The sequence below is a fragment of the Pelophylax lessonae genome (genome assembly GCF_965119305.1).
Source record: "Pelophylax lessonae genome assembly, chromosome: 11".
Lineage (NCBI taxonomy): Eukaryota > Metazoa > Chordata > Amphibia > Anura > Ranidae > Pelophylax > Pelophylax lessonae.
Window position 1 is genome coordinate 74549825 of NC_138778.1, and position 27856 is coordinate 74577680.

Sequence of the window (27856 nt, forward strand, 5' to 3'; positions counted from 1 at the left end):
CTGTGCTGACAGCTGAAGGCGGGGCTCCAGTCAGGTAAGCGGTGGTCTACAAGAAAATGGCGGCTGTCTGAGACTGCATGTGTTTACCTGGAGATAGCTGAAGACAGCGTTATATTAGGTATTGGGGTGACAGAGACACGTGAGTGTGTGTTTCGGAGTGAATCAGGTTAAAGTCTCCTGAAACTCCACAGAATTTGCTGGTAATAGCAGTGCCATAGGTGGGATGGATAGAGGGAAATCAGAGCTCACCCTTGTGTGTAGAATAATTGGGGTGCCCAGGCCGGGGACAGGACTATTATAGGGATGAGTTCCATAGCTGTCATGTTTATCCACCATCCTATATGTCTTGTCCCTTCACACATATTGGAGGCTGGAGAGTCCTATATCCTCTATAGATCTGACCTAGGGCAGCAGCATCGGGTCTGTCATCAGATTCATCACAAAACTGATATTAATGCAGAACTTCATCCATAACAATTGATTAAAAACAGTTCCATTCCTGGAATGCCAGGATTTCTAACTGTTACATTTGATTGTGTCCTCTGGCAAACCATGAAATGGCTGGCATCATAACTGATCACGTGAAGCATCATGGCAGTTGCAGATCCAACAGAAGCACCTTCCTTGGCTGTAAAGGATGGGGGGTTTAATTCCGCTTTAAAGGTGTCAGCAGATCGTCTTATACAAACTAAACAGTGCCTGAAAAAGGAAGGGCTGGTTTAGGCGTGTTCGAATTGTAGTCCTAACCCACCTGCGCAATCCCGCCCTCACTGCACCCTGCCAATCATAGGCACTGAGGCATTTCCCGGCTCGCAGCTGCACATACACACGCTGCCTATGGATGGCGCTGTGCAGTGACCGCTTCCTGGTGGGATTGCTCAGGTTGGTTTGGGTCTACGATTCAAACACACTTAAGCCCATCCCTAATCGAGAGCAACCAAGCATGTGCAGAGCAGGGTGAGACAAAGCATTACTGAATTTTAAACAGTATAGGTACTTATTTTTAATACCTACAAAAGGGGCCAGCCTGAAGTGATCTAGCAGGACTTTGTTTTCTGACTAAAGTTCCACTTTAACCACTTCAATGCCAGGCACTTTCACCCCCTTCCTGCCCAGGCCAATTTTCAGCTTTTAGCGCTGTTGCATTTTAAATGACAATTGCGCGGTCATGCAACGCTGTACCTAAACCAAATTTGTCAGTTTTTTTCCCCACAAATAGAGCTTTCTTTTGGTGGTATTTGATCAGGGCAAGGTTTTTTCTTTTTTGCTAAACAAATAAAAAAAGACCGAAAAGTTTGAAAAAAAAAAAAAAGTTTTTTGTTTTTGTTATAAAATTTTCTAAATAAATTAATTTTTTCCTGCACTGACGAGCACTGATGAGGCCACACTGGCAGGCACTGATGGGGTGGCACTGATAGGCAGCACTGGTGGGCGGCACTGATAGATGGCAATGATGGGCAGCACTGATGAGGACTTGAGGAGGCCACTGACAGGCTCCCTGAGCACTGATTGGCATTCCTGGTCGCCATGGGTGGGCATCCCCAAGGGTCTGCACTGGTAATCAATGCTCTGTGATAAATTGGCGTTAATCGCCAATAGTACCTGTACAAATGGAAGAATGTGAGAAATAATCAAAAATGCGTATTAAAATAAATCTGTATAGTGCAATATTTAAAGGTGCGTAAGTGACACAATTATATGTTGGTATATAACCAAAAATAAGGGGGCTGCAACAAAACCGTGAATCCAAGAATGCCCTGCTTGTCACTTCCGGGGCAAGCGCATCATCCCGCAGCTGGTTCTTCTGACTTCTGTCACCATTCCAGAGCTGTCTCCAGATCCAGCACCGCTTCCCTCAGTTCCTGCTTTCACAGGAGACACTGAGGGCAGTGGACCCATAAGCTGCCATCAGTCAAACTCCTGTGTGGAGGAATAGTGGCTCAGAAGTGTCCTTAGCACCTGTGTTACTACAAGGGGCACCTAAAGGAGGGAGGAGTGGACAGTGCCAGCAGGGACTTCCAGATGAGGAAAGTGACAATATTGTAGGGTAAGGTAAGTATAATCTTTTTTTTAAATTAAAAAATAAATAAAATTGCCTTTAGTATTACTTTATTGTGTCTTTCTAATGCATGCAATGTTTACACCTGTGTTTGTCTCTAACAGTCCCTGTACAGCAGAGCTCAGATTAGTGGAGGGAGAAGCAGCATCAGGAGCCAAATCAGTTGTGCTGTAGTGCACGGAAGCTGCTAATAGGAGGGTAGAGCAGAGTAACCGAGAGATGCATTCATCAACCTGCTGATTCTCCTTCAATGTTAAATAACAGGCTGAGGGAGGGACAAGTCCTCTATGGCCCCGTTCACACTGGGGCGATCCGACTTGCCGGGGCGACCTCATAGATCGCGGCGCGCTGCTCACACCGCGACCTCGGAGCGGCCGGGACGGACTTCATAACATTGAAGTCTATGCAGGTCGCCCCAAAGAAGCTCCGGACCCTTTTTCTAAGTCGGAGCGACTTGTGTCGCTCCTATTAGAACGGGTCCATAGCTTCTCTATGGCGAGCGACCTGTCAGATGACCAGGTCGCCCCAGTGTGAACGGGGACTAAGTGTTACTGAACTGCAAAAGAGAAAAATCAGACTGCTGTCTTGGCAGAGCAGTGTAAATATCAAGTCTGGATGGACAGAAATACTAATCCTTCGGCAAGTAAAGCCCTTATATATACATACAGTATCTCACAAAAGGGAGTACACCCCTCACATTTTTGCAAATATTTTATTATACCTTCTCATGTGACGACACTGTAGAAATGACACTTTGCTACAATGTAAAGTAATGAGCGATGAGTGTACAGCTGGTATAACAGTGTAAATTTGCTGTCCCCTCAAAATATCTCAACATACAGCCATTTATGTCTAAACCACTGGCAACAAAAGTGAGTACACCCCTAAGTGAAAATTTCCAAAGTGTCAATATTTTGCGTGGCCAGCACTATTTTCCAGCATTGTCTTAACTCTCTTGGGCATGGAGTTCACCAGAGCTTCAAAGGTTGCCACTGGAGTCCTCTTCCACTTCTCCATGACGACATCACAGAGCTGGTGAATGTTAGAGACCTTGCGCTCCTCCACCTTCGGTTTGAGGATGCCCCACAGATGCTCAATAGAGTTTGGACCTGGAGACATGCTTGGCCAGTCCATCGCCTTTACCCTCAGCTTCTTTAGCAAGCAGTGGTCATCTAGGAGGTGTGTTTGGGGTCGTTATGTTGGAATACTGCCCTGCGGCCCAGTCTCTGAAGGAGGGGATCATGCTCTGCTTCAGTATGTCACAGTACATGTTGGCATTCATGGTTCCCTCAATGAACTGTAGCTCCCCAGTGCCGGCAGCACTCATGCAGCCCCAGACCATGACACTCCCACCACCATGCTTTACTGTAGGCAAGACACACTTGTCTTTGTACTCCTCACCTGGTTGCAGCCACACATCCCTGACACCATCTGAACCAAATAAATTTATCTTGGTCTCATCAGACCACAGGACATGGTTCCAGTAATCCATGTCCTTAGTCTGCTTGTCTTCAACAAACTGATTTCAGAGTTTCTTGTGCATCAGCTCATGGGCGTCCGCAGAATTTTTTCCGGGGGGGGGGGGGGGGGGCCTCATTTTAAGGACAGCCATGCTCTGCCCCTTTTCAAGAAGTCATGAGAGGGGGAAGGCCTAGTCCTTATAACATAAAGCGGAGACATTCAAAGCTTTGAGAAACTTGATGCAAAAGCAAAGCTGACTCTCTCTGTTTTGGGTCCGTGCAGGCGGTGCCGCATGCATGCACGTGAAGTCAGTACGTGACATCACGTGCCATGCCTCTGTGCACAGGGCCACAAATCTCGAATTCCTTGCCCTGGGCTCCCCCTCTCCTGGAAAGATAGCAACAGGACCTGGGGCTGAGGACTGTGGTCTGCGCGGCTGCTGATGTCAGTCACCGCGCAAGCCACGACTCACGAATATTTATTTTTAAGGGGAAAAATTCGCCGCTCTGTACCAGTTTTCAGACCGCTGATCGCCGCTCACATGACCCGCCGCCTCTCTCCTACTCTCGGCCTCTCCTTCTCCCCTCCCGACTGACGTCAGTGGGGAACCCTGAGCCCGGCAGCTGTCAGACCGGAAGAGGAGAGAGCTGACAGGTCACGTGAGCGGCGACAGGATAGTATTAAGTGGCTTAATTACCACTTTAAAGGGAAAGTTGAGATTCCAGGGGGGGGGGGGGGCACTTGCCCCCCCCATGCGGACGCCCATGCATCATCTTTAGAAGGGAAATCTTTCTGGGAAGAAAGCCATGCAGACCAATTTGATGCAGTGTGGAGTGTATGGTCTGAGCAATGATAGGCTGACCCCCTATCCCTTTAACCTCTGCAGCAATGCTGGCAGCACTCATACGTCTATTTCCCAACGACAACCTCTCTGTTCTATCTATGGGGATGGATTGGATTAGAGTATTCATTCTTATATGAGAAATGGCGGGAATATTGTCTGATTAGAGAACACAAACACAGCTCTTATCGGGGCACATTAAAGGGGAGTGGCCCGATAAGAGCTGTGTTTGGGTTCTCTAATCAGACAATATTCCTGCCATTTCTCATATAAGAATGAATACTCTGTAATCCAATCTGTCCCCATAGATAGAACAGAGCACGAGGCAGAATCTGACAATAGATTCTCTCCCCTCCGCTCTCTATCTACCGTCGGATAGTGCATCCGACAAACTGCGTGATCAGCCATAACCTGCCCAACAGAATTTCGATCCTGCTATGACGCTCGTCAGGCAGAACCTCGCGATTCTTCACACAGTCTCCCGTCGAAGAATGCATCTGAGGGACTGCGCATGCGCAATTATGACATCAACCCCAGCTGAGCGGAGCAGTCAGCTGGAGTGATGTCATTTACCGCGCATGAGCAGTCCGTCAGATGCATTCTTCGATGGGAGGCATTATCCGACGCTACACCGGCCGCCCGAAGTCTCTGCACTCCAAGTCCCAACGGCTGTCCGTGGGGCACATGTGCAGTAGCGCAATCCCGCGGACACAGGGACTGGACGCAGAGACACTTGGACTTTATTATACAGGATTTGCAGAGATAAACAAAAAAAAGTTATCAGGAGTGTCAACATCACCCGTCACACCGTGAAGCAGAGCAACATGTGAATCAATGCAATGTCAACGTGACATGTCCCATCTACAGATGAATAGTGAGTAAAATACGTCGCCAGCCGTGTAACTGCCATGCCATCCCCCCACTCACCCACCCCTCCAGGATCAATCTGTGGTATGGGTAGAGCAGACGGCACAACCGCCCCACAACAGACCCATCTCACTCACACATCTAATCAGGTTGTTTCATAAGGAAGATATAGTTGTTATACATATAAGCAGGTGTGGACCACAGACAAAAATAACTATGGAGAGAAACAAAAGTAATAAGAGCTAAAGCGAATCTTAGCACCACTGTTATTGGTAGCATTTAACAGATAAAAAAATGGTAAAAATATGGACATCATTTTTATGTAGGAGTGTCTACTTTTGTCATACCATTGTTTCTAAGTAAACCAATTGTCAGAGATCATCTTGTAAGATCCATTTATGCGGGCAAACATGGTTTCATTTGTGTAATGTGTCTGTATTGTCGTTTTTACTTCAGACAAAGGGGGATACAATGCAGACCTTCAATGTCTCACTATAACCAGTCTTGCAGCTAATAACACATTAGATATCACTACTCTGAGGTGGTATGGAAAGCTGTCTATGCCCAAGTTAAGCAATGCCAAGCTAGGGGAAAGCTGTGTTGGTATGGAGATGATTTCTGAGAGATTGTTAAAAATGGTTATCCAGTACTTCGCTAACTTCTTGCATGTTCATAGGGTGTGATAGAGTCCCTATCTGTTCACACTCTCTCCAACAAGTGTGGGTGGTTTGCGAGTAAATTCTTGAGAATCGGTAGGGAGTAAGGTACCAGCGTAGTGTTATTTTGTGCATCAATTCCCATAAATTGGTGCTTTTGGTAGATTTTTATGTATAGGACATTAGCTTGTTCCCACTGGTAGTAAAGGATTGGTCAAAAACCCTTTCCCAGGCTAAGAATGAGTTGGATTTACAGAAGCGATTTTTATCTTTAAAGGGCCATACACACTATAAGATTTTCTGAAGACTTTTTCCTTTAGACTTACCAAAATCATATAATATGAGGTCAAACCTAAACACTTTAAATTTGTATGCAATCTGGCAGGCCCTTGCACTACATAGAAAAGGTAAATCTGAAGGAAATCTAACCACAAAAGTTAGATAGTGTGTATCCAGCTTAAGAGTCCCGTAAATTGGGGAAATACCGCCTTTAGGGGACTTCGTTTTAAACAGATAGTCTGCAAGTTTCTTCAGGATCTTGCATGCACTTTCTGGGTGTTCACAAAGAAGAGATCTTATTTGTAGGTATGTGTAATATTCTTTCCCTGGTAATTGATATTGGGATTGAAGTGATAGGAAGGATTTGATGCTGTCATTTTGGAAGAGATCTTGTAACCAATGGATCCCTCTAGAGTACCAGTTGGATAGGGAGATGTTGGGGCTAAGTACTTGGCACACCTCTACTGGTAATGGTATAACTATAGATTAATCTATTGTGTTGTTGACACAGTAATAGACCTCCAATCATTAATAGAGGTCAGGTGTTGCAGAGTCAAACCAGTATTTTAGTTGTTATAATATAGTTGCTGTATAGTAATATTTCAGATCTACGTGGCCCATACCCCCAACAGACCTGTGTTTGGTAAGTTTGTCAAACGCGCAGCAAGCTCTTTTATTCCCCCCTATTTATTGACTATGGCCTGTAAAGATTTAAAAAGGAATCTGGTATAACAATTGGCAATGTTCTGAATAGATAGAGTACTTGGGGCAATAGCATCATCTTAAAAGCTGCTAGACGGCGGGTCCAGGAAAATTCAAATTTAGATATGTGAGTTAGTGACTCTCGTACTTTAGATATTAAGGGAGTATAGTTTGCATGGAATACAAATTTGGTTGTGCTAGTAAGAGTTATACCCAGGTATGGGATGCCTCCCTCTTTCCACGAATACGGAAACTTTTGCTGTAAATTTTGTTTTAGAAGAGGATCAATGCCTAAGTTTAGTACATCGATAGTGCTGGATACTTCCTCTAATGTAAAGGGAGTATTTCGTTCACCCGGTTGGGTTTGCGATAGAGAAGGAAGTTGCACTTTATCTAAGAAGCGGGTAATATCCTCTAGAGATGGTTGTGGGGTTGAAATGTCCTCATGTAGGTTGTACAGAGAACTATAATAGCTACTGAATTAATATTGAGTTAATACTTTGTGTTTATCAATGGGGTGATATAGAAGATATAGAAAAGGTATTTTAGATTTGGTTCTATGGCCTTGTATATGACTGACAAGCAGGTTGTTTGCCTTGTTACCGCTAGTATTATATGTTTTCTCTTACGTCCTCTGACAGTCGCCGCCCACTCATACAGTCTTCACCAATGGGTATTGACCTCTTATCCGCAGGAGCAAGCTAGGCATAAGACTTGTTAAAACAAAGCAATTTACATAGACACACCTGTAGGGGGCTGTCCCTTTGGTCCAATACCCCCCTGCTATCAGCCTTCCCAACTCAGTTTGTCTTCTGCCTAGTTAGGAGTAAGATAGGCTTTCCTGTGCTGGGGCTACATGTCTCAGCCTTTCTTCTGTTTTATTATTTTTATTTTCTACAAAAGTGTTTTCTTTGCACTACTAGCTTTTTATTTGTTCTGCGTGTAGTCCGAAAGACTACAGCGTTTGCGGAGCTGGGAATCGGACTGGTCGTCCTGGTACTCCAGGACAGAAGATCTTATGGAATCCCAGCCCGCCATCGAACGTTAAGCGGGCTATGCGTGCGCCCTGGCCTAGCAAACGACCTGCCCCTGTCCTCAGGGGCAAAAGCCTGCGAGGTGGCTACCTCGCCGGGATGCCTCAACATGCGGTTTTGATCGTGCGACGAATCCTATTTTGGCTGTCGCCCAAACCCCCCCCCCCCCGTCGTCGGGGGTGGGCGGTTCCCGCGATATTGAGGCGCCCACGCCATATGGAGCGGTAAATCACTTCTGTGTGGGGCCTCTGTTTGGGGATGACAGTCTGCTGATGTCTGTGCTCTCCCCTCATGTCTGTGTCCGGGGCTCGCATCCCTCCCGGACCCTGCGGGGGCTCCTTGGCGCATGTATCGCCGTGGGGGGGGGGGTTGTGGAGGTCCCTGTCCACTTTATCGGCGTTTGGGGGCGCAGACATGGCGGTGCGAACCGCTGCGGTGCAAAAAAACGCGGGTCCGCCATTTTGGGTGTGGGCAGCTGCTCTGGCCTCACTGTGGGCAACTTCTGCAGCTCTCTATGTAGTGTTTTTTGGCGCCTTCGGGCGCCATCTTGTGTGTGGCAAGGTGTTCTTCTTTGCACATGTTCGGCGGCCATTTTCCCAGAGTCTCCCATTCAGATGCATTGGCAACCATTTTCCCTTAGGCAGTTTCCTGTTCAGCCTCTTGCGGATGACATCATTTCCTTTCCTTTATGCAGAGATCGTTTCTAGCAGCGTGGTAACACTTCTGGGGGTTCTTTTTGCTGGTTTTGGGGAATATTCTTCTGTTTTCAGTGCTTTTCCCATCTCAGGGGGGTACCTTAGTGTAATCCTTATTGCGGTGCATTGCGGTGGGTTGCTGTGATCGCGTCTTAAAGGGCCAGCGATAGTGATTTTCTCATGGAGTCCCAGGACTGCAAATTCCCCCCAGCCTTGGTGAGTGATTTAGGTACTCCTGAATCTTCACCTTCCCTTGCTGCTGCACTTGCGACTTTAGCGTCCAAGGTGGATTTGTTGATGTCAGAGCGGGGTTCTAGAAAAAGAACTAGGACTTCATTATCCTCTGATTCTGAGTCTGATATGGTTGCCCTGGACAGTTTACCCCCTGAGGGGTCTCAGTCCTTGCATTCTGATATGGAGATGGAGGAGGAGGATGATCCTTCTCCTGAAGCAGCTAAAGAACGCGCGGCTGTGTCTGCGCTCATTGCTTCTGTTAAAGAGACACTACATTTAGAGGATAAACCCAACCCACCGGGTAAGCAGTCTTCCTTTGGGACTCGCAGAACCCGGAAAGCGGCACAGGTGTTTCCTTGTCCCGCTGAGTTTCACGAAACAGTGAACGAACAATGCGTAATTTAAAGCACCCTTTTGTGGTACCAAAACGGTTTCAGTTCCGTTACCCTTTTGCGTCTCCTAAGGATTTGCGATGGACCGTGTCCCCTAAAGTGGATCACACGGTGTCCAGGTTAAACAAGGCCACTCTCATGCCCTCTGAGGATTCTCCGGTGTTCAGGGACCATACGGATAGGCGGGTGGAATCTCTTACTCGCCACGCATATATGATGGCGGGCTCCTTACTGAAGCCCATCTTCGCCTCTGTTATGGTCTCTCAGGCTGTGGCTGATTGAGCCCAGGTGCTCAAACGCACTCTGGTGGCGGATTCCGCCCCTCCAGCTACTGTGGAAATGGTGGAGCAGATGCGTCTGGCGGTTTTGTACCTGTGTGACGCGGCCTTGGATGAGGCTCCTCTGGCAGCACGGCTGTCTGGTGTCACGGTGCTGCTCCGTCGTTTGATGTGGCTGAAGAGCTGGTTGGCTGACCAGTCTTCCAGGAAGACGGTATCTGACATCCCTTATGCGGGGAATCGTCTTTTTGGGGAATCCCTGGACGAGTTGGTTAAAGGGGTTCACTGGGGGTAAGACTCTGCTGCCCCAGAATCCCAAGGGTAAGTTTTTCCGTGGTAAGCGGGGGCCTTCCTTTAAACCAAATCAGGGGTCCTTTTGTGCCTTTAAAGCACAGGACAAGGGGAAACCCTTTAAAGGTCAGGGTGTTCAGAGGAAGCCCTGGGGCGGGCAAGCAAAAATCCAACCACGCCGGCCCGACGGGTCCTTCTTCTTCCACCTGAAGGGACGCCCTCACCCATTACAGGGGTGGGGGGACGTCTGCACGGTTTCCTAGAACCTTGGCCGCTCCGGGTTCCGGACAGGTGGGTTCAGGAAATCATTTGATCAGGATACAAGATCGAATTCCTTCGGACAGATTCTTCCCCTCAAATCTTCATTTGACCCCAGATCGGTTGCACGATCTTCATCGGGCGGTTCAGGATCTCCTCGCCCAAGGGGTGGTCATCCCGGTGCCTCATCGGGACAGGTTTCGGGGATTTTACTCGAATCTGTTCACTGTGCCCAGTCCGATTCTGGACTTGAAAGCTCTGAACTGCTTCGTGCAGGTTCAGAAGTTCCGTATGGAATCCCTCCGTTCGGTGGTGGCCTCCTTAAATCCGGGAGATTTCCTGGCTTCCATCGACCTCAAGGATGCGTATTTACACATCCCCGTATTCGAGGATCATCAGAGGTTCCTCCGATTCGCAATCGCGGAGGATCACTATCAGTTTGTGGCGTTACCTTTCAGTCTCACTTCGGCTCCAAGGGTGTTTACCAAGGTGCTGGCCCTATTGCGGGCACAGGGGATTGCGATCTTGGGATATCGGGACGATCTCCTGTTAAGATCGAGTGCCAGCCAGAGCCTATTGCGCGATCTGTCAACTACCGTTCACACGCTCCAGGAGTTCGGGTGGACCATCAACGTTCAGAAGTCGACCTTGTCCCCTTTTGTTCGTCTCCCTTACCTGGGAATGGTCCTGGACTCTGCCCAAGCAAAGGTTTTTCTGCCGGAGGACAAGCTCCAGACTCTGCAGGACGAGGTCAGGCCCCTCCGGGACGCGGATTCCTCGTCACTCTGGGCCTGCATGCGGTCCCTGGGGTTGATGGTGTCAGCCTTTGAGGCAATTCCATTTGCACAGTTCCACACGCGATCTCTTAAAGCGGAGATCCTGGCCAGATGGGACAGGCATCCTCAGTCCTTGGAAAGGAGGATATCTCTGAGTCGCCACGTCAGGGAGGGTCTTCTCTGGTGGCTCCAGTCCCCGGCTCTGACGGAAGGCAAATCCTTCCGCCCGTTATTGTGGACGGTGATCACCACGGATGGCAGCCTGTCTGCCCAGGGCACTTGGTTGGAGGAGGAATCCTCCCTACCGATCAACATATTGGAACTGCGAGCGATCAGACTGTGCTTGCTCCGTTGGTCGGATCATCTTCGGGGCCGCCCTGTGCGGGTGCAGACGGGCAATGCCACTGCGGTGGCTTACATCAATCACAGAGGGGGCGCCAGGAGTGCCCGGGCGGCCCGGGAGGTGACCAACATTCTGTCTTGGGCCGAGACGCACGTCCCGGCGATTTCGGCAGTTCACATTCCAGGTGTGGAGAATTGGCAGGCCGATTATCTGAGCCACCAGACCCTGGACCAGGGAGAATGGTCCCTACACCCGGAGGTGTTTCAGATGCTGTGTGAGATATGGGGAACCCCAGATGTGGATCTGTTCGCATCTCGGCTAAACAACAAGGTGGGAAAGTTTGTGGCAAGAACGCGCGATCCTCTGGCAGACGCCTCGGATGCGCTGGTGGTGCCTTGGCATCAGCATCGCCTGATTTATGCCTCCCCCCCCCCCCCCCGATTCAGTTGCTGTCCAGGTTCCTTCGCAGGTTGGTCTCGGAACCGAAATTGGTGATTCTGGTGGCCCCGGACTGGCTGTGCCGGTCTTGGTACGCGGACATCATACAACTGGTCGTCGAGCCTCCATGGCGACTGCCATTGCGGGACGATCTGCTGTTTCAGGGGCTGATCTTCCATCCTGCTTTACAGTCGCTGGCTTTAACGGCATGGCTGTTGAAAGCCAGGTCCTGAGAGATCGCGGTCTCTCATCAGAGGTCATTCCTACCCTGCTCAAGGCTAGGAAGGCCTCATCCGGTAAGATCTATTACCGTACCTGGAAGGCTTTTTTTGCCTGGTGTGAATCCAGGGGCATCCATCCTCGCTCATTTCCGGTGGCGAGGGTGTTGGCCTTCTTGCAAACTGGTGTGGACCAGCGCCTTGCGTTGGCCGTGATTAAGGGCCAGTTATCTGCACTGGCTGTCCTTTTCCAGCGCCCCGTGGCGTCAAACTCTTTGATACGCACCTTTATTCAAGGAGTGCGTCATTTGGCTCCTCCTCGGAGAGCGCCTTTACCTCCTTGGGATTTGAACTTTGTTCTGTCCGTTTTGCAACGTCCTCTCTTTGAAAACATCAGAGACATTTCTTTGCCTCTGCTGTCACGAAAGGTTGCCTTTCTGGTGGCGATCACATCTGCCCGCAGAGTGTCGGAGTTGGCGGCCCTGTCTTGCCGCTCCCCTTACCTGGTGGTTCATAGGGATAAGGTGGTCTTTCGACCTAATCAATCTTTCCTTCCTAAGGTGGTTTCTGATTTTCACCTTAATGAGGATATTGTTTTACCTTCGCTGTGCGCGAATCCTAAGCATCCTAAGGAGTTTGCCTTACATTCCTTGGATGTTGTCCGGGTGATCAGGGTTTACCTGTCGTCCACTGAATCCTTTAGGAAGTCGGATTCTCTTTTTGTCCTTCCTGATGGACCTCGGAAGGGTACGGCTGCGTCTGCGGCAACCATTTCAAGTTGGATCAAACAGACGATTGTGCAGGCCTATTCGATTAAGAAACGGGTTCCGCCCTTCCCTGTCAAGGAGCACTCTACCAGGGCGGTGAGCGCGTCATGGGCCTTCCGGCATCAGGCTTCAAAGGTCCAGGTGTGCAAGGCTGCGACTTGGTAGTCCGTGTACACCTTCTCCAAATTTTACAAACTTGATGTTCTGGCATCAGCAGATGCCTCCTTTGGCCGCAAAGTTCTGTGTGCGGCAGTACCTTGAGGGGGCCCTGGCTTCGCCGGTCCCTGACTGTTGGGGTTGTTTTCCCCTTGTGTATTTGCTTTCCTGGGTTGTTGCTCCAGTTGAGCTTTTTGTTACCCAGTGGGTTTACCTTTCTGTTCAGATAAGGTTCCTTTCTCTGACCTGGGTGCTGTGTTGCCTTTGTGACGGTTGCGCTTCCCATCCCATTGGTGAAGACTGTATGAGTGGGCGGCGACTGTCAGAGAACGTAAGAAAAAAATGAACTTTTGTAAAATCTTACCGTAAAATTCCTTTTTACTGAGTCCTCTGACAGTCGACGCCCCCGCCCCTTCTTTTGGGGTTTTATGGACTCTAACTGCTTGCTACCACACTGAGTTGGGAAGGCTGATAGCAGGGGGGTATTGGACCAAAGGGACAGCCCCCTACAGGTGTGTCTATGTAAATTGCTTTGTTTTAACAAGTCTTATGCCTAGCTTGCTCCTGTGGATAAGAGGTCAATACCCATTGGTGAAGACTGTATGAGTGGGCAGCGACTGTCACAGGACTCAGAGAAAGGAATTTTACGGTAAGATTTTACAAAAATTCTGTTATTTTAGGGCGTTTGGAATTCTTTTAGAAATTCTTCAGTAGGAGATTTTGAAGATCTCTCAGTAAGTATGCTATTCACATTTGGGGTAGGGTTATTTTTGTTGAGTAGTTCATGTTGTTTAGTTAGTCTGTTGCTGCCTCTTCCTCTTAGCCCTCGCCCCCAACTGAATGAATATACCCCACATATATGATCTATGTGAATTCCACAAAATGAATGGATCTTCTACAGATTTATTTGTTTATTTGGATACACTCCAGGAGATTCTGTTCTAATATGGTTGCGGGTTCTTTGTTGTGTAGAAGTGAGCAGTTAGTTTTCCAGAGGAAGCACATTGAATCTGCGATCGTAGTCGATGTGGAGGCATGATCCCACCAGATAATGGTGTTTATGGCTGAATCTTGAATATTTTGTAAGAGCCATTGGTCAGTGATAAATAAATTGATCCTCGAATATGTGGAATGGGCCGCTGAGAAAAAGGTATAATCTCTTTGTCGTATGCAGGCACCGCCAGACTTTGTGGAGATCATATCTATTCAAGTGGGGTTGCAGTGGTATATCTTTTAGGTGAACTGGTCGTGTCCAAGTGAGGGTTAGGAGTTATAATAAAGTCTCTGCATATTAACAGGGCTCCTTGCTTATTTTTAGTTATTTTCCATAGTAGTCTGCTGAAAAAGTGGATCTGGTGCTTATTGGGGGCATACAGGTTTACCAGGGTATATCTAATTGAGTTTAGATCCCATATTAGCAAAATAAACCTCCCATTCGGATAAGTGATTTGTTAAACCATATGGAAAGCTATTGAGTCCTGGATCACTATCAGTACCCCTCATTTTTTTGCCAGAATAGAGGCTGAGGAGATATACAAATATGAGTGCACTTTGGTGGATTTAGTTACTGAAGATGAGTAAAAACATTTAACTTAAAAGTCAACGAACAAGTATTAAAACAATGGATCAAAGATCCGTGTGCAGTGGATACTGCAAAGGTAAGTGGGGTGAAAGTTCACTAGCAGAGAAGCTGCCAACTTACAGAGCGTAAAAATAGGATAATCGCTTAGAAGCAGATTAAACGCTCAGGTAGTTGGTAATATGGCTGTTGCTGATTGTTGCCATTCTAAAGAGAGAGACGAGAAGGAGAGCGGTGTCTCTTGCCAGAGGTGTCATGGTTGTCGAGGATCCCCCATGTCTTCAGAAGCTGTAAACCTTTTTCCAGCATGTGTATGACATGAGTATCTCCATTCCTAAAAAAAAGGAGCTTGGTCGGGTTCCCCCATTTGGAAGTGATTTTATGGTTCCTCAGAGACTTTGTTATTGTATTGAACTTTTTCCTAAGTTGCATGGTAAATTGAGACAGGTTTGCAAAAAATTGCAGACGGTCATAGGGTTGTGGGAGAATTCCCAAGTTGCGAGATGTCAAGAGGAGCTGTTCCTTTACATGGAAGAAATGTATGTGCATAAGCACATCTCTGGGTACATGCTCTGGAATAAATGACAGTTTGGGTATATGATGGATCCTGTCTATTGTTATTTCAGAATCTTTAATGTCAGGGATCAAAACTTTGTATAAGACGCTTGTGTATTTGGGGAGCTCATGAGGTTGCACATATTCTGATATTCCCCTTATTTTTAAGTTATTCAGCCTGGAGTGGTCCTGCAGGTCCGCAAGTTTAGCTTTGAACCATGTATGTTCATCTATGGTATCGTCATGGGCATACACAAGATCAGCGATGATATGAGCAAATTTGTCCATTTTGGATTCTACATGGTTTACCCTATTACCAATAGCATGTATTTCCCCAGTGAAGTGCTTGGTGAGCTGCATGATATCAGTGTGTACCTCTCCTGAGACTAGCATGTCCTTAAGTGCTGTCTTTTATACAGGTTGGTTGGTGGCCGGGAATGACATAATGGATTCAGGCAGATCTCTGGTAAGATTCAGAGAGTCAGGAATGGGGGAGTACTCCCCCACATCAACCCCCTGTGCTTCCAGTCACAATCTTGATTTGGCTGGGCTTCCTTGTAATGGTGTGGATGCTTTTGGAGACAGAGGTGAGTGGGGAGATCCTCCTTGATCGGAGCTGCCTGTGTGTGTCTCTGGTGATGGCTGCTGGGTGCCTCGTGAAGCCATATTGCCTGGATTCAACGGCAGATTGACAGGAGAAGGCGGTAAGTTTCTTAGGCTGGATACTGCTGGTAGTGTCTTTTTTTTACTGTGAGACATATCAGGGGTGTATTCGGGGATCAATCTATCTCACTGCGGTGTCAAACGAAGCTTGAACGAGTCGCTTTTCCGTTTTGTTCGGCTCTGTGGTGAGGAGCTGTGGACTCAGGCGTCCATCTTCCTTGCGCACTAGCCACGCCCACCCCCTTTAGTTAACTTTCAATCTCTTTCTTGTGTAGGTAAAGGAACTTGAGGAACATGATGTTACCAGCTCCTGCAGAGTATCAGTACCTATGGGAAATAGTATCAGGAAAAGTTCCTTCTGGATCCACTGTGAGGACATATGGAAGGTAAAATCTAATATCGAATTAGGGTGTACCTAACAATAAAATATCTGTGTTGAGAAATGGTTCTTGCTTGATGGAAAGAGTGATGTTATGTGACATTTCAGATTGCTCAAACACTCATCTTTAGGGCAGGTGTCAGTGATATTGTATAGACTCTTCTGAACCTAAATTCAGCCAACTAGTAGAGAGAGCAGTTTATTTTAAAGAGGTTGTAAACCTCAGAATTTTTTTTTGAAAAAAAAAAACCTGAAAGACAAACCCATAATGAGCTAGTATGCATCGCATACTAGCTCATTATGAAATACTTACCTAAGAACGAAGCCCCGAGGCACTGACCGCTCACCTCTCTCGTGGCTGACATGTTCTGTCACCCTTCTTCCGGGTTCGCGGCATTCGGCCATCTGATTGGCTGGACCCGCGATTACGTCACACCCGTACAACTTGCAGAGGAGGGTTTACTTCCTCTTTATAGACTAACTTCAAGCTATTATTTTATCAATTAAAATATCACCAGGGCATTTAAAAAAAAATACTGAAATACTCACCTTCAGCATAAAGTTGCCCTTCGCAGTACTTCTTTTCAGTCACAAGATATCCTCAGTTTTCTGGTTTGAATGACCCACTGAGGGAGACTCACTAAAACGGGAGTGTGCAAAATCTGGTGCAGCTCTGCATAGCAACCAATCAGCTTCCATGTTTTTTTGCCAAAACTTAATGTTGAACTTTAGTCAGAAAATAGGGTCCTGCTATATAATTTCAAGCTGGCCCCTTTTGCGGGTATAGCTAAGTAAAACATTTAAAGTAAGTGCCTAAGCTTTAAGGCAATATAAGGCCTATATATAGGCCTATAAGTGCCTAAAATCCAGTAACCCATCATTTCACCCTGCTCTGCACATGCTCAGTTGCTTTCTGTTTTTAGGCACTGCTAAGTTTGCAGAGGCCAATCTGCTAGCGGAATTAAGCCCTCCTATCCTTTACAGCCAAAGAAGCTGCTTCTGTTTGATTTGCAACTGGCATGGTGCTGCCCACGTGATCAGTTATGAAACCAGCCATTTGACAGTTTGGTTGAGGATCCAAGCAAATGTGACAGCAATTCCAGAAATGTAACGTTTTTTTGAAGCCATTAAATCGATGAGTTCAGTTCCGCTTTATTATTTACTGCTGTTCAGGGGCTCTGGGCTTCAGCAAAATGGCAGCCTCCAGCAAGAAGAAACCAGAGCAAAGCTGGAGGCAATTTATAGCACACGCTAATTATGGTAGCATTAATATTAATGTTAAATGTATGTTCCTTGCTAAAGAACATTATTTTTTATTAAGTTGTTATGGGTAAAGTTCTGCTTTAATTTAACAAGATAAAGTTAGAAGCTGATTGGCTACTATGCACAGCTGCAACAGATTGCTCCAGTTTTAGTAAATCTCCCCTATTGTTACTCAACCTGGAAAATTGAGTACACTCACGGTATACTGATGTAGAGCGACACTGTGGTCATCATGTCAGTGCTGCTCTCTGAATCAATTAGGACTGCTCAATGCTGGAAGACTGAGGAGGAAGGAGACACAGTGGATCACATGATCGGCCATAGGACATCAGAAAAAGGTAAGTAAAAATTGAAAGGCAGAAAGCAATGCAGAAATGGGGGGGGATTAGGCTTTGAAGGGGGAGAGTATAGATCCCAGAGTTGGCCTTTAAATGTCAAGTGAACCTTTGCTGACTTTAGAACTAGTAAACTGCCAGTGCTTATGAAAAACAGGCACGTAGATGTAGCTGCAATTTCTGGATTTCCTAAAGTGAACCTTCACCCAATTTTTCATCTTATATTAATATTGTTTCCCCGAACTCCTTTCACGCAGTCACAAATTTCATTATTTTTTTCATTGAGACATTAGGATGAGCTGCTGTATATGTGCAGCATTATCCTAAACCTGTTGCTGAGCACAGGTTCACTTTACTGTGATCTTTATAGATGCTTTAACTCATTTGGTGAAACATGGTGAAGTGCAAAATGGAAAAACTTTAAAAAGTAAAGACTTGAGTGCACCCACTGTCTAATGACCTATTTAAAGAGACTGTCACAGACCGAAAGAAAGCTTCTAGCAGGTTTAGGTTGTAGAAGTGTATGCATATGCCTGCAGCAGTTCTCATTGTTCTCTGCTATGTCTCAGTTCCAGGCTATTCTGATCCAGCGCCAACACTTCCAGCTAGTCATTGGCTGACGTTTTTGCCAAAAGGAATATTTGGGAGACAGGAGGGAAACGTGTAGGAACTTTGCCCATTCAGAACAGCTTGGCATTTAGCCATAGCAGGAGGCAGTGAAAGCTGCTGTGTGTGTGTTAAAAACCTTCTACATGCATCCTATAACTGCTAGCAGTTTGAATCGAATCAATTCAAAGAACATCCTTATAACATTAACTAGGGACAAAACTTATTTTTTTTCAGTTTGGATAGAATGGAGAGAGATTAGAATGCTTGTCAATTTTTATTGCTGTCTGTGTCCCAAATTTTGGGTTGTCCCTAGAAAAGTAATAGAGGTAAAATCTTCCAATAGGAACACTAGTTCTGGTGACCTGGGGGTCCCCAAGGAATTCCCTTAATTTGCAGGGATTTCCTCTCACTTCCTGTTTGGCTATGGGACAGGAAGTGAAGGGGAATCTCCGCAATGGAACACAGATGGCTAAATAAATAATTACAGAGGTTATAACCCTCCCTTACTGTATTCAAAATTAAAAAAAAAAAAGTTTTGCCTATAGTTTTACTTTAGGCCTAAAGTATAGTTCTTGCATAGTTACATTGGTCCAGCTTAGACCAATGTAAGTATGCATAACTCATAACTGTGGAATCGCTGTGAAAAATGACAATCACTGCTACTACAATGGTCGCCGCTCTCTTCCACATCATGTGCCAAGTGGCTTCATAATGAATACATGAGGGGTGTTCTTGACATCACCAACCCGCCTCTCCATTTTGTCCAACCAGAGAACACCCTATACTCATATAAAAAATACAAGGTGTTTTGTGAATGTCGGTGGTGCTCAGTGAGCAGCTTTCTTTCTGCATAGTGAATACAGGGGGTCATTCACTTGGCACTACGCTCGTTGCATGCACAGGACTCTGAAGATTGTGGCAGCTACTACAGTGATTGTCAGCTTCCCCAGTAGCTGCTCAGAAATGAGATATGCATACTTATAAAAAGAATCTTGAACACTCATCTCAAGGATAAAAACATTCAGGGGTATGGGAAATGATTCACTCCTACACAGGTTGAACTGGATGGACTATTGTCTTTATTCAACCTCAACTACTATGTAACTATGTATATTGGGCCAGGCTGGACTGGATCAATGTAACTATGCAATTAAGATCATACCTGGAGCTAAGGTTTAATAGTCCTTCAGGGGAATCTACTAAAACTGCAGCATCCAAAATCTGGAGAAGCTGTGCATGGCAACCAATCAGCTTCTAGGTTTCATTTTCAAAGCTTCACTGAACAAGTTGAAGATAGAAGCTTATAGTTTGTCATTAACAGAAGTGCTTGATTCTGTCTGCCCCAGTTTTCATAAATTCCCCCAGTGTTTCTTGATTACTTTAAAGAACATTAGCCCCTGTAGGAGGATTTCCAACTGTTAGTACATCTTAATTAGTTTTACAGGCATTTCATTTTTGCTCGGATAACTGAAGGTAATAAAGTAACCTAATACTTTTATCTCTTCTGTGTGCAGGCTTAGCAGCTATGATTTCACTCGATCAGAGGCAGTACTCACAGCCCAGCACTCAGCAGCTCAGCACAAGCTTTTTGTGAACACTAGGTTTGTGGAACCATTTTCTCCGTGTCTCGGATCATATTACATGGCACTGGGCGAGCTAGAATCTGGGGATGGTAAGTCTACAGGATTGAGGCACCATTCACACAGGACATACTATACCATATGTCCATTGATGTTTGAGGTTACCAGCATGGGCATGCACACGTGTTCAATGCATCCTCGTGCAGGTAATCCTATTAATTTCTATTGAAACACAGCAGCTGCACGGACTTAGCCGCTGTGTCCCAATATGACATTTATATTTGTGTGGGTGTATGTTTTTGAACGCAGACAGTGTGAGTCCGAGGATACGGACCCACACAGATGTTATATTGGGACACAATGGCTCTGTCCATGCTGCCACTGTTTCCCAATAACCCTCAATGGGGCTGTCTGCATGGTGATGCACAGAGCACCTGTGCATTCCAGTGTGGGTTAACACGGCTATGCACGGGCGTGCAATATAGTGTACTGGGAATAAGGCCTTAAATACAGCTTCATCCAATAGTGTTTGTTTTTTACATTCTTGGTGGACTGATAGAGGGTGTGTACACCTAAGGCCCCGTTAACACTGTTGCACTGTAGTAATGCACATTGCATGCGTTGGTGTGATGTGATGCCATTCATTGTGCATGGCACCCTGACACATTCTTAATGCATTTCCATTGCCCTGCGCTGCCAAAAATGAGTCATACATCTTTTTTGGCTTGGTTAGGCAGCCTATTCAAACAAATCGGCTGCTTTAACACAACACATGGTAAGCTGCATGGGCAAACACGGGGTGGCAGTGTAGCCCCAGCCTAATACCCATTACTATTCTCTATGTCTACAGCATGCAGACCTTGTTTTACTTTATGCCAGGCAACAGACATTACTTGACATAAGACAGATTTAGCATACATTCCTGGAGAATGCAGCAAGAAGCTAGTATAGCTGCAGTTCTGTTGCTATTTTGGGATTACCAGCAAGAGGAAGGAGTTCCTGATTCCTCTGTATATATCTTTAGTTCTCATTAGAGGAATCACCAGCAGGAGGAAGGAGGTCCTGATTCCTCTATATAGATTTTTAGTTATCACTAGATGAATCTACCAGCTGGAGGAAGAAGGTCCTGATTTCTCCAAATAGATCTTTGGTTATCACTAGAGGGGTCACCAGCAGGAGGATGGAGGTCTTGATTCCTTATTATAAGTCTTTAGTTAGACCTCATGTAGAATACCATGTCCAGTTCTAGAGATCTCACTTACAAAAAGATAGTATTAGGATAGAATGGGATTGATTTACTAAAACTGAAATATGCAAAATCTGGTGCAGCTGTGCATGGTAACCAATCAGCTCCTAAGGTCAGCTTGTTCAACTAAGCTTTGACAAAAAAAAACAAACTGGAAGCTGATTGGTTTCTATGCAGAGATGCATCAGATTTTGCTCTCTCCAGTTTTAGTAAATTAACCCCAATGAGTCCAGAGATCAGCAATAAAAATGGTGAAAGGCCTGAGGGATAAAACCTAATAGGAGAGACTGCATTAAATTCATATGTGCAGTATCAAGGAAAGAAGAGAAAGTGGGGCATGATTGAATACTTTAAGTAACAGTAAACCAGGGACAACTCAAATAGGGCTATCCAACTGATTCACTGGGCGCGATCCCAGCCCAACTGCCCCCCCTGCCTCTTGCTGTCGACAGACGCAGAAAAGGCGTTCGACCGGGTGGACTGGCAATATCTTCCTGCCATGTTGACCAGACTAGGATTGGGCCAGACCATGCTTAGGTGGCTGGAGTCATTGTATAGCTCACCATCCGCACGTGTTAGAAAAAACGGGTTCTCGTTGATCCCTTCTCCATTCACAATGGGACGCGAAAAGGGGTTTCCCCTCTGTCCCCTCTAATTTTTGCCCTCACGCTGGAGCCTCTCCTGAATAGAATTTGTTTGAATCCAGAAATACAGGGTGTGCACGACTGAACATAAACTGTCGGCGTACGCGGACGACGTACTGTTCTATGTGGCTAACCCTTAAATCTCGCTCCTAATATTATGGCTGAGTTGCGGGGGTTCCAATCCTTGTCCAATTTCAAGATAAAGATAAACTATAGCAAGTCTGAAATTCTCCCCCTCACTATATCCGATGACCTTCGCACTCAGCTGCAGGCATGGTTCTCTTTTGAATGGTGCCTTTCCTCCCTGAAATACCTAGGGATTAAATTGACCCCCACATTTCTCAGCTATACTCTCATAATTTTACATCTTTGCTCTCTGAGGTGAGGGCAGATCTACAGCGGTGGGACCGCATAACGTTTTCCTGGATTGGCCGAGTCAGCATAATAAAGATTAATGTGTTGCCGAGAGCGTTCTTCTACATGCAGATGATTCCAATCTCTCTTCCCAGGTCCTTCTTCTCAACCTTCAACAGCTTGTTCTTGAAGTTTATTTGGCAGGGGAACACCCTCGTATAGCACTTCGGGTGCTAAGGGGACGGGAGGCCTAGGGGTTCCTTCGCTATGGCGATACTATGAAGCTATCTCACTGCAACGGATCCTGGACTGGCATCATCATGTCAGATCCAAGGCGTGGGTGCCCCTTGAAAAATTCTTGGCAGGTAGGAACCTAACCCATGCACCCTGGCTGCCACGCGATTCTCAGGGTTTTTCTAGTCTAGTGTCACCTACTACCCTCCATGCACTTAAATTGTGGGATAGGCTGTGCGAACGCGAGGAGCTGTCCCTGTCGGTGTCCCCGTTCGTGCCTCTGGGTGGCTTCCCGAGGTTCCCTGCTGGAGAGCAAGTATCTTATTTCAGATCTTGGATGGGCGATGTCGAGGTGCGCTGCAGGTTTGTGCAGGGTCGGGCCTGGTGTCTCTGAACTGGCTTTGCGACCAGTTCGGTCATTTCCCCATGGACGAATGGCGCTATAGACAGCTGCACCATTTCATTACTAGCCTACCTCAAGTAGTAAGGCCCGCATCCTCCATGACCCCGTTTGAGAAACTGTGTATATTGGCTGAACCGATCCCCCGCTCTTATCTTGCTGTTGTATGGGCTTTTGCAGGCTCCTGACGCGGGTGATAGACCCGTGTACATTCTGGATTGATATCAAGATGCAAGAAAACAGTTATAAGTTGTTAACTAGATGGTATAGGGTGCCGACCGTCCTGACTAGGATTTTTCTGGCACTCTCGGACTCTTGCTGGCAGGGGTGCGGGTTCCGGGGCTCCTTCCTCAACATTTGGTGGGAGTGCCCTAGACTCCACCCCTTCTGGGGAGATGTTCGAGAACAAATTAAGGTCATTTTAGACATTGAAATAGATGATTCTCCGTTGTATTTTTTGTTGCATGTGCCACCCATCCCTCTTCGCCATTACCGAAAGTCGGTCTTACCTCACTTGCTAAACACGGCCAGGCGCCTGATTTCGTTGTATTGGAAGTCTGCTCGGGTCCCGGTGCGATCTGAGTGGATCCGCCTGGTCAACAGCATTATGTGGGTCACGATATGCAGGGACCGTTATGAGCAATTTGACAGTATCTGGGCCACTTGGATTCATTACACCTCAGTCACTGACTCTGGGCCGACACCTCGGAGTGCTCCAGGCCACGCTATCTACCCCCGTACCAGTGGACCCTAGGCTTACACTGGGCGAGGCCATATCGTTTTTGCAAAATTGTATATCACTACATCGCATATTACTATCTTTGTACCTCTGTGTATAGTGGACCCATATGGGAAAGAATTTTTTCGTACTTTGCTGTTATTTTTGGCGCTGTTCTAGGACGTCCTATTGGCTGTCTTTTTCCCTTGTTCTTTTCTAATTCTCTTCTTCTTAGTGTTTCCCCATACCCCTCTTTCTATTCCTCCCCCTCTAGCTCCAAGCCTCCTCCCTCCCCCCTTTCTTGCCTTTTTCTTTCCCCTTGGTTTCTCTCCTCTCTCTACCTTTTTATGTTCTCAAGTCGTACCTTCCTACCTGGCTGATCTGTTTAGTTCAGAGGAGCCAAGTTATATCTAGGCGGATGGCACCCTTGGGGTGCCACTGCACTCTTTTCTATACACTTTCTGTATGAGTTTACATTCAATGGCTACCTTCTGTACTGTTTCTCTAATGTTATTAAACTGGTTAGTGCCTTGGTGGATGGGCCTTTGTCTTGCCCTCCACGCCCAGCCTACTTGGTTGTATTAACAGAGATTCATGTTTTCTTTTCTGTAACCTGTGTTATTTGTTTTTAAAAAATAAAGATTATTCAAAAAGTAACACTAAACTTACATTTCTTTTTTAAAAAATTTTAATAAAAAAAAAATGCAGTATGTTTAGATATAGGTAGAATGTATCTCTTTCTTCCCTCGTTTTCATCTTTAAAATACAAGCTTTTTTTCTAATATTCTCGGTCTTCTCGTTTTAGGGTGGCTACATTTGTTCTCCATGCCCCTCTTGTATATGTTAACATAGCCACCTTTTCCTGCTTGATGGACTACACATACACCTGCAGACACATTCAACTCCATGAGAATTGTAGTATGCATAAAGCAAAGCATGTGACCAGAAATAATGGCACTGCTCCCTCTATTAGCTATGGGGAGGATTAGGAGCATGCCCGAAAACAATGGTAAGATATCTTTTAAACAAACAAAGAACAACAACAACAAATAAAACATGACCATGGTATACTTGATATTTTAGAACAACTTATGTGAAAAAAAATTGAGTTTAGTGTCACTTTAACCACTTTAGCCCCGGAAGATTTTGCTACTCAATGACCAGGCCACTTTTTTCAACTTGGCACTGCGCGAATTTAACTGACAATTGCGCGGTCATGCAATTCTGTACCCAAACAAAATTTATGTCCCTTTTTTCCCCACAAACAGAGCTTTCTTTTGTTGGTATTTGATCACCTCTGCGCTTTTTATTTTTTGTGATATTAATAAAAAAGAGCAAAAATTTTGCCAAAAATTGACATTTTCTACTTTGACTGTTAAAAAATATCCAATATATTAAATTTTTGTCATATATTTAGGCCAAAATGTATTTAGCTGTATGTCTTTGACAAAAAAAATTCTCAATGAGCATATTTTTATCCACTTCAAGACCGGAAGATTTTACCCACTTCCTGACCAGGCCATATTTTGCAATTCGGCACTGCGCTACTAACTAACATTTTTTACACTTTTGACGTGTGACATTACTACAGTAATCAGTGCTAAAAATATGCACTGTTACTGTAATAATGACACTGGCAGGGAAGGGGTTAACACTGTTGGTGATCAAGGGGTTAAATGTATGCCTCATGCTTACTGACGTGTGTGGGGGGAGGGGGTTCTGTGACAGAGACAGAGATCGCAGGTTCAGCTATGCTGAACCCTGTGATCTCCTCCGGTCTGTCACAGAGAAGATCCGCCTGCTTTGCTTACACAAGCGGGCGGATCTTCTCACATTTTCCCCAACGATCAGGGAAGAGAGGCGGTGATCACCGCCTCTCTTCCTCCGGCCCGACTCCTGATGTCCTGCCGAGACAGCTAGGAATCAAGCAATGTACATCTACGTCGCTGGACCCAGGGCTGCCACTGCGCCGCAGTAGCAGCACAGTGAGCGGTCCTAAAGTGGTTAAATACAATAATGGTGTGAATAAGGTTCAGGATAGCAGCATTTTCAGTATGAAGCTAATCAGAATCGGGAACATAGGGAGGAAAATTTCTAAAAAAGAACCTAACCTTAGAGAGCTTTAATTTGCAGAAAGAAAAATGAATGCATGGAATAGATATCCAGTAGAGATAGAGCACCAGTTAACAGTAAGGGCTCGTTCACACTAGCCGTCGAGGAGCGGTAAAACCCTGCGGTTGAACATCAAATGATCATGCAAGTGAAGGCATTGGCATTCAAAATTTTAGCAATTTCCCTATGTGTTTCTCAATGTATTGTCATAATGGTAACTCCTACAGTTAAGCGCATACGTTCACTTTGAGCTACATAAAAATTGCAGTAATGTGATATTTTAAACAGCAGCCTTAGTTAATTATACTTTGCAGTAAACATGTGGGTATTCACATATTATGCAAATGTTGCATTGTGAAAAATTATAGGCAAATGCTATTTTTTTTTATTTATTGCCAAAAAAACAAGGACATAAAAATGGGTCCAAATTTACTTCTGAATTTAAGCTCTATTGGTCCTGAAAAAAAAAAGAAAACACTGTATAATACAGTATGTTGGGTTAGGCTACAAATGCCTAAGGGTATACATTGCAAAACTGCGACATTGCTGAAACAAAAAAATTGCTTTGACACTCACACATTTGTGAGTGTAAGGCCTAGGGCCCGAAGTGGCTGAATACACTTGGGGCAAACCTAGATCTATACTCAGACAAAAAGGATAAAAAAAACATAAAAAAAGAGGCAGAATAGATAGGCAACTTGGTCTTTTTCTGCCAGCACTCTTCTGTTTCTAAAAAATATTGGCTTTACAAACACTTTACAAAGGTATATCTCCTTTTGATATTCAAGGGTCCGACGTTTAGAGGGTTTACAAACCTTCCTCCAGTCTACCAACACAAGATAGAGCCAGTTTTGTTGGAGATGTCCTTTATACCCTTTTATCCTTTATGACTACTTATGGTTTATTCTTGTTTTCCAGATACCCATCTTGTACTGTGTGCTCGGTTGCTAAATTGCATTGAAGGCGTGGACCTCTCCCTTTTGCAGAATGCAATAGAAGAACAGAGAAAATACTTTCTAAAGAGAGAATGAAGCTCAAGATCATAGCTGAACAGAGATTTGTGGGAAGTCTATACCCTGTGTAGACACCAGGCTTGTGCTGACGGCCTCTCTTGGTATATGATATCATGGGATATTATTTCATTTGTAAGGGTTCAGACATGATGCAACTGTCACCAGTGTAGAATGTCATAAGATTTTGCTGCACATAACACAATCAGAAGAAGAGCATATGTTGTGGAACAGGTTGGAAAGAAGCAGATTTAGTTACGTATTGGCTGTTCTTAAAGACATTTGTATATACTTGTACAAGGTGTGCTGCATATTTCTATTTGGCCTTCAGGGAAAGATTTTTTTTTGTCCAGTAATTACAAAAATTAATTCTCCTGAGCTGCATTTGTCACCGATCCAGGGGATTTAGCTATTTAAGATTGATTTTACTTTTTAGATTTCAATTATAACCGGTGCTGAGGCCGCTAAAAGCAGTGTTTAAAGATGGCCTCCAGTCTAGATTCAAAAGAAGTCTTTAGATGCACAGAATAGACATGAGTCCCCTGCTCAGGGCTTTCATTTAGGCATTGCTGTGGTGCATCAGTCTGTCTGCTCTCTCCTGTCAGTAGTACCTAAGAGATCCCAAAGTATCCACTAAAGGCTCCTTGTCTCTGCCATGCAGAAAGGCTTATGGAAAATGGCAGCACCAACAAGCCACCAATCATCTGCAAATTTGTATTGGAAGTGTGAAATTGATTGGTGATATAGGAAGTAGAGAAAGAGGTAGGGGCAGATGCAAAGCACATTCTTCAGGGAGTACATCTCCAGTCCACCTCCAATGAGGTGCATGAAAGCTGTTTGCAGGCATCTTAGAGAGTGTACAAGTATAAGGATAATTACGTCTTAACATTTGTTTTTTAACCACTTAAGCCCCAGCCCTATTTCGGACACTTTTTGTTTACAAGTTAAAACCAGTATTTTTTCCCAGAAAACTACTTAGAACCCCCAAACATTATATATATATATATATATATTTTAGCAAAGACTCTGGAGAATAAAATGTCGGTCATTGCAAAATTTCTTGTCACGCGGTATTTGCGCAGCGGTCTTTAAAACGCCATTTTTTTGGAAAAAAATTGAAAAATCACATTTCACTGCATTTAAAAAATACTAAACAGTAAAGTTAGCCCATTTTTTTTGTATATTGTGAAAGATGATGTCACGCCGAGTAAATAGATACCCAACATGTTACGGTTTAAAATTGTGCCCCCCCGTGGGATGGCGACAAACTACGGTCAATAGAGATCTCAATCTGCGACGATTTAAATTTATTTAACGGTTACCAGTTTAGAAATAGAGTGTAGCTCTTTTTTTTAAATTATTGCCCACGCTCTGGCGATCGCGGCGATACCTCACATGTGGGGTTTGAACAGCGATTTCATTCGCGGCTC

At 45.4% G+C, this 27856-nt stretch overlaps 1 protein-coding gene across 3 annotated transcripts; it reads left to right on the forward strand.

Moving 5' to 3' along the window:
• Positions 1–26974, forward strand: TEN1 (TEN1 subunit of CST complex). 3 transcript variants are annotated; one of them, XM_082271438.1, is made up of 4 exons: positions 1–34; positions 15818–15928; positions 19643–19800; positions 26335–26974. In XM_082271438.1, the coding sequence occupies exons 2-4, from the start codon at positions 15837–15839 to the stop codon at positions 26445–26447; spliced, it is 363 nt and encodes a 120-aa protein (XP_082127564.1). In that variant the 5' UTR covers positions 1–34; positions 15818–15836; the 3' UTR covers positions 26448–26974. The 3 variants fall into 3 exon arrangements, with proteins under 3 accessions (XP_082127564.1, XP_082127563.1, XP_082127562.1); XM_082271437.1 differs by having other exon boundaries at positions 8–118; XM_082271436.1 differs by having other exon boundaries at positions 30–139.
• Positions 26975–27856: the final 882 nt, after the last annotated feature.

Coding starts and splice junctions, on each gene's coding strand:
- TEN1 (XM_082271438.1), top strand. CDS start 15,837: ATGATGTTACCAGCTCCTGCAGAGTATCAGTACCTATGGGAAATAGTA. Junction 15,929..19,642: donor ACTGTGAGGACATATGGAAG/GTAAAATCTAAT, acceptor TTCTGTGTGCAG/GCTTAGCAGCTATGATTTCA. Junction 19,801..26,334: donor CGAGCTAGAATCTGGGGATG/GTAAGTCTACAG, acceptor CTTGTTTTCCAG/ATACCCATCTTGTACTGTGT.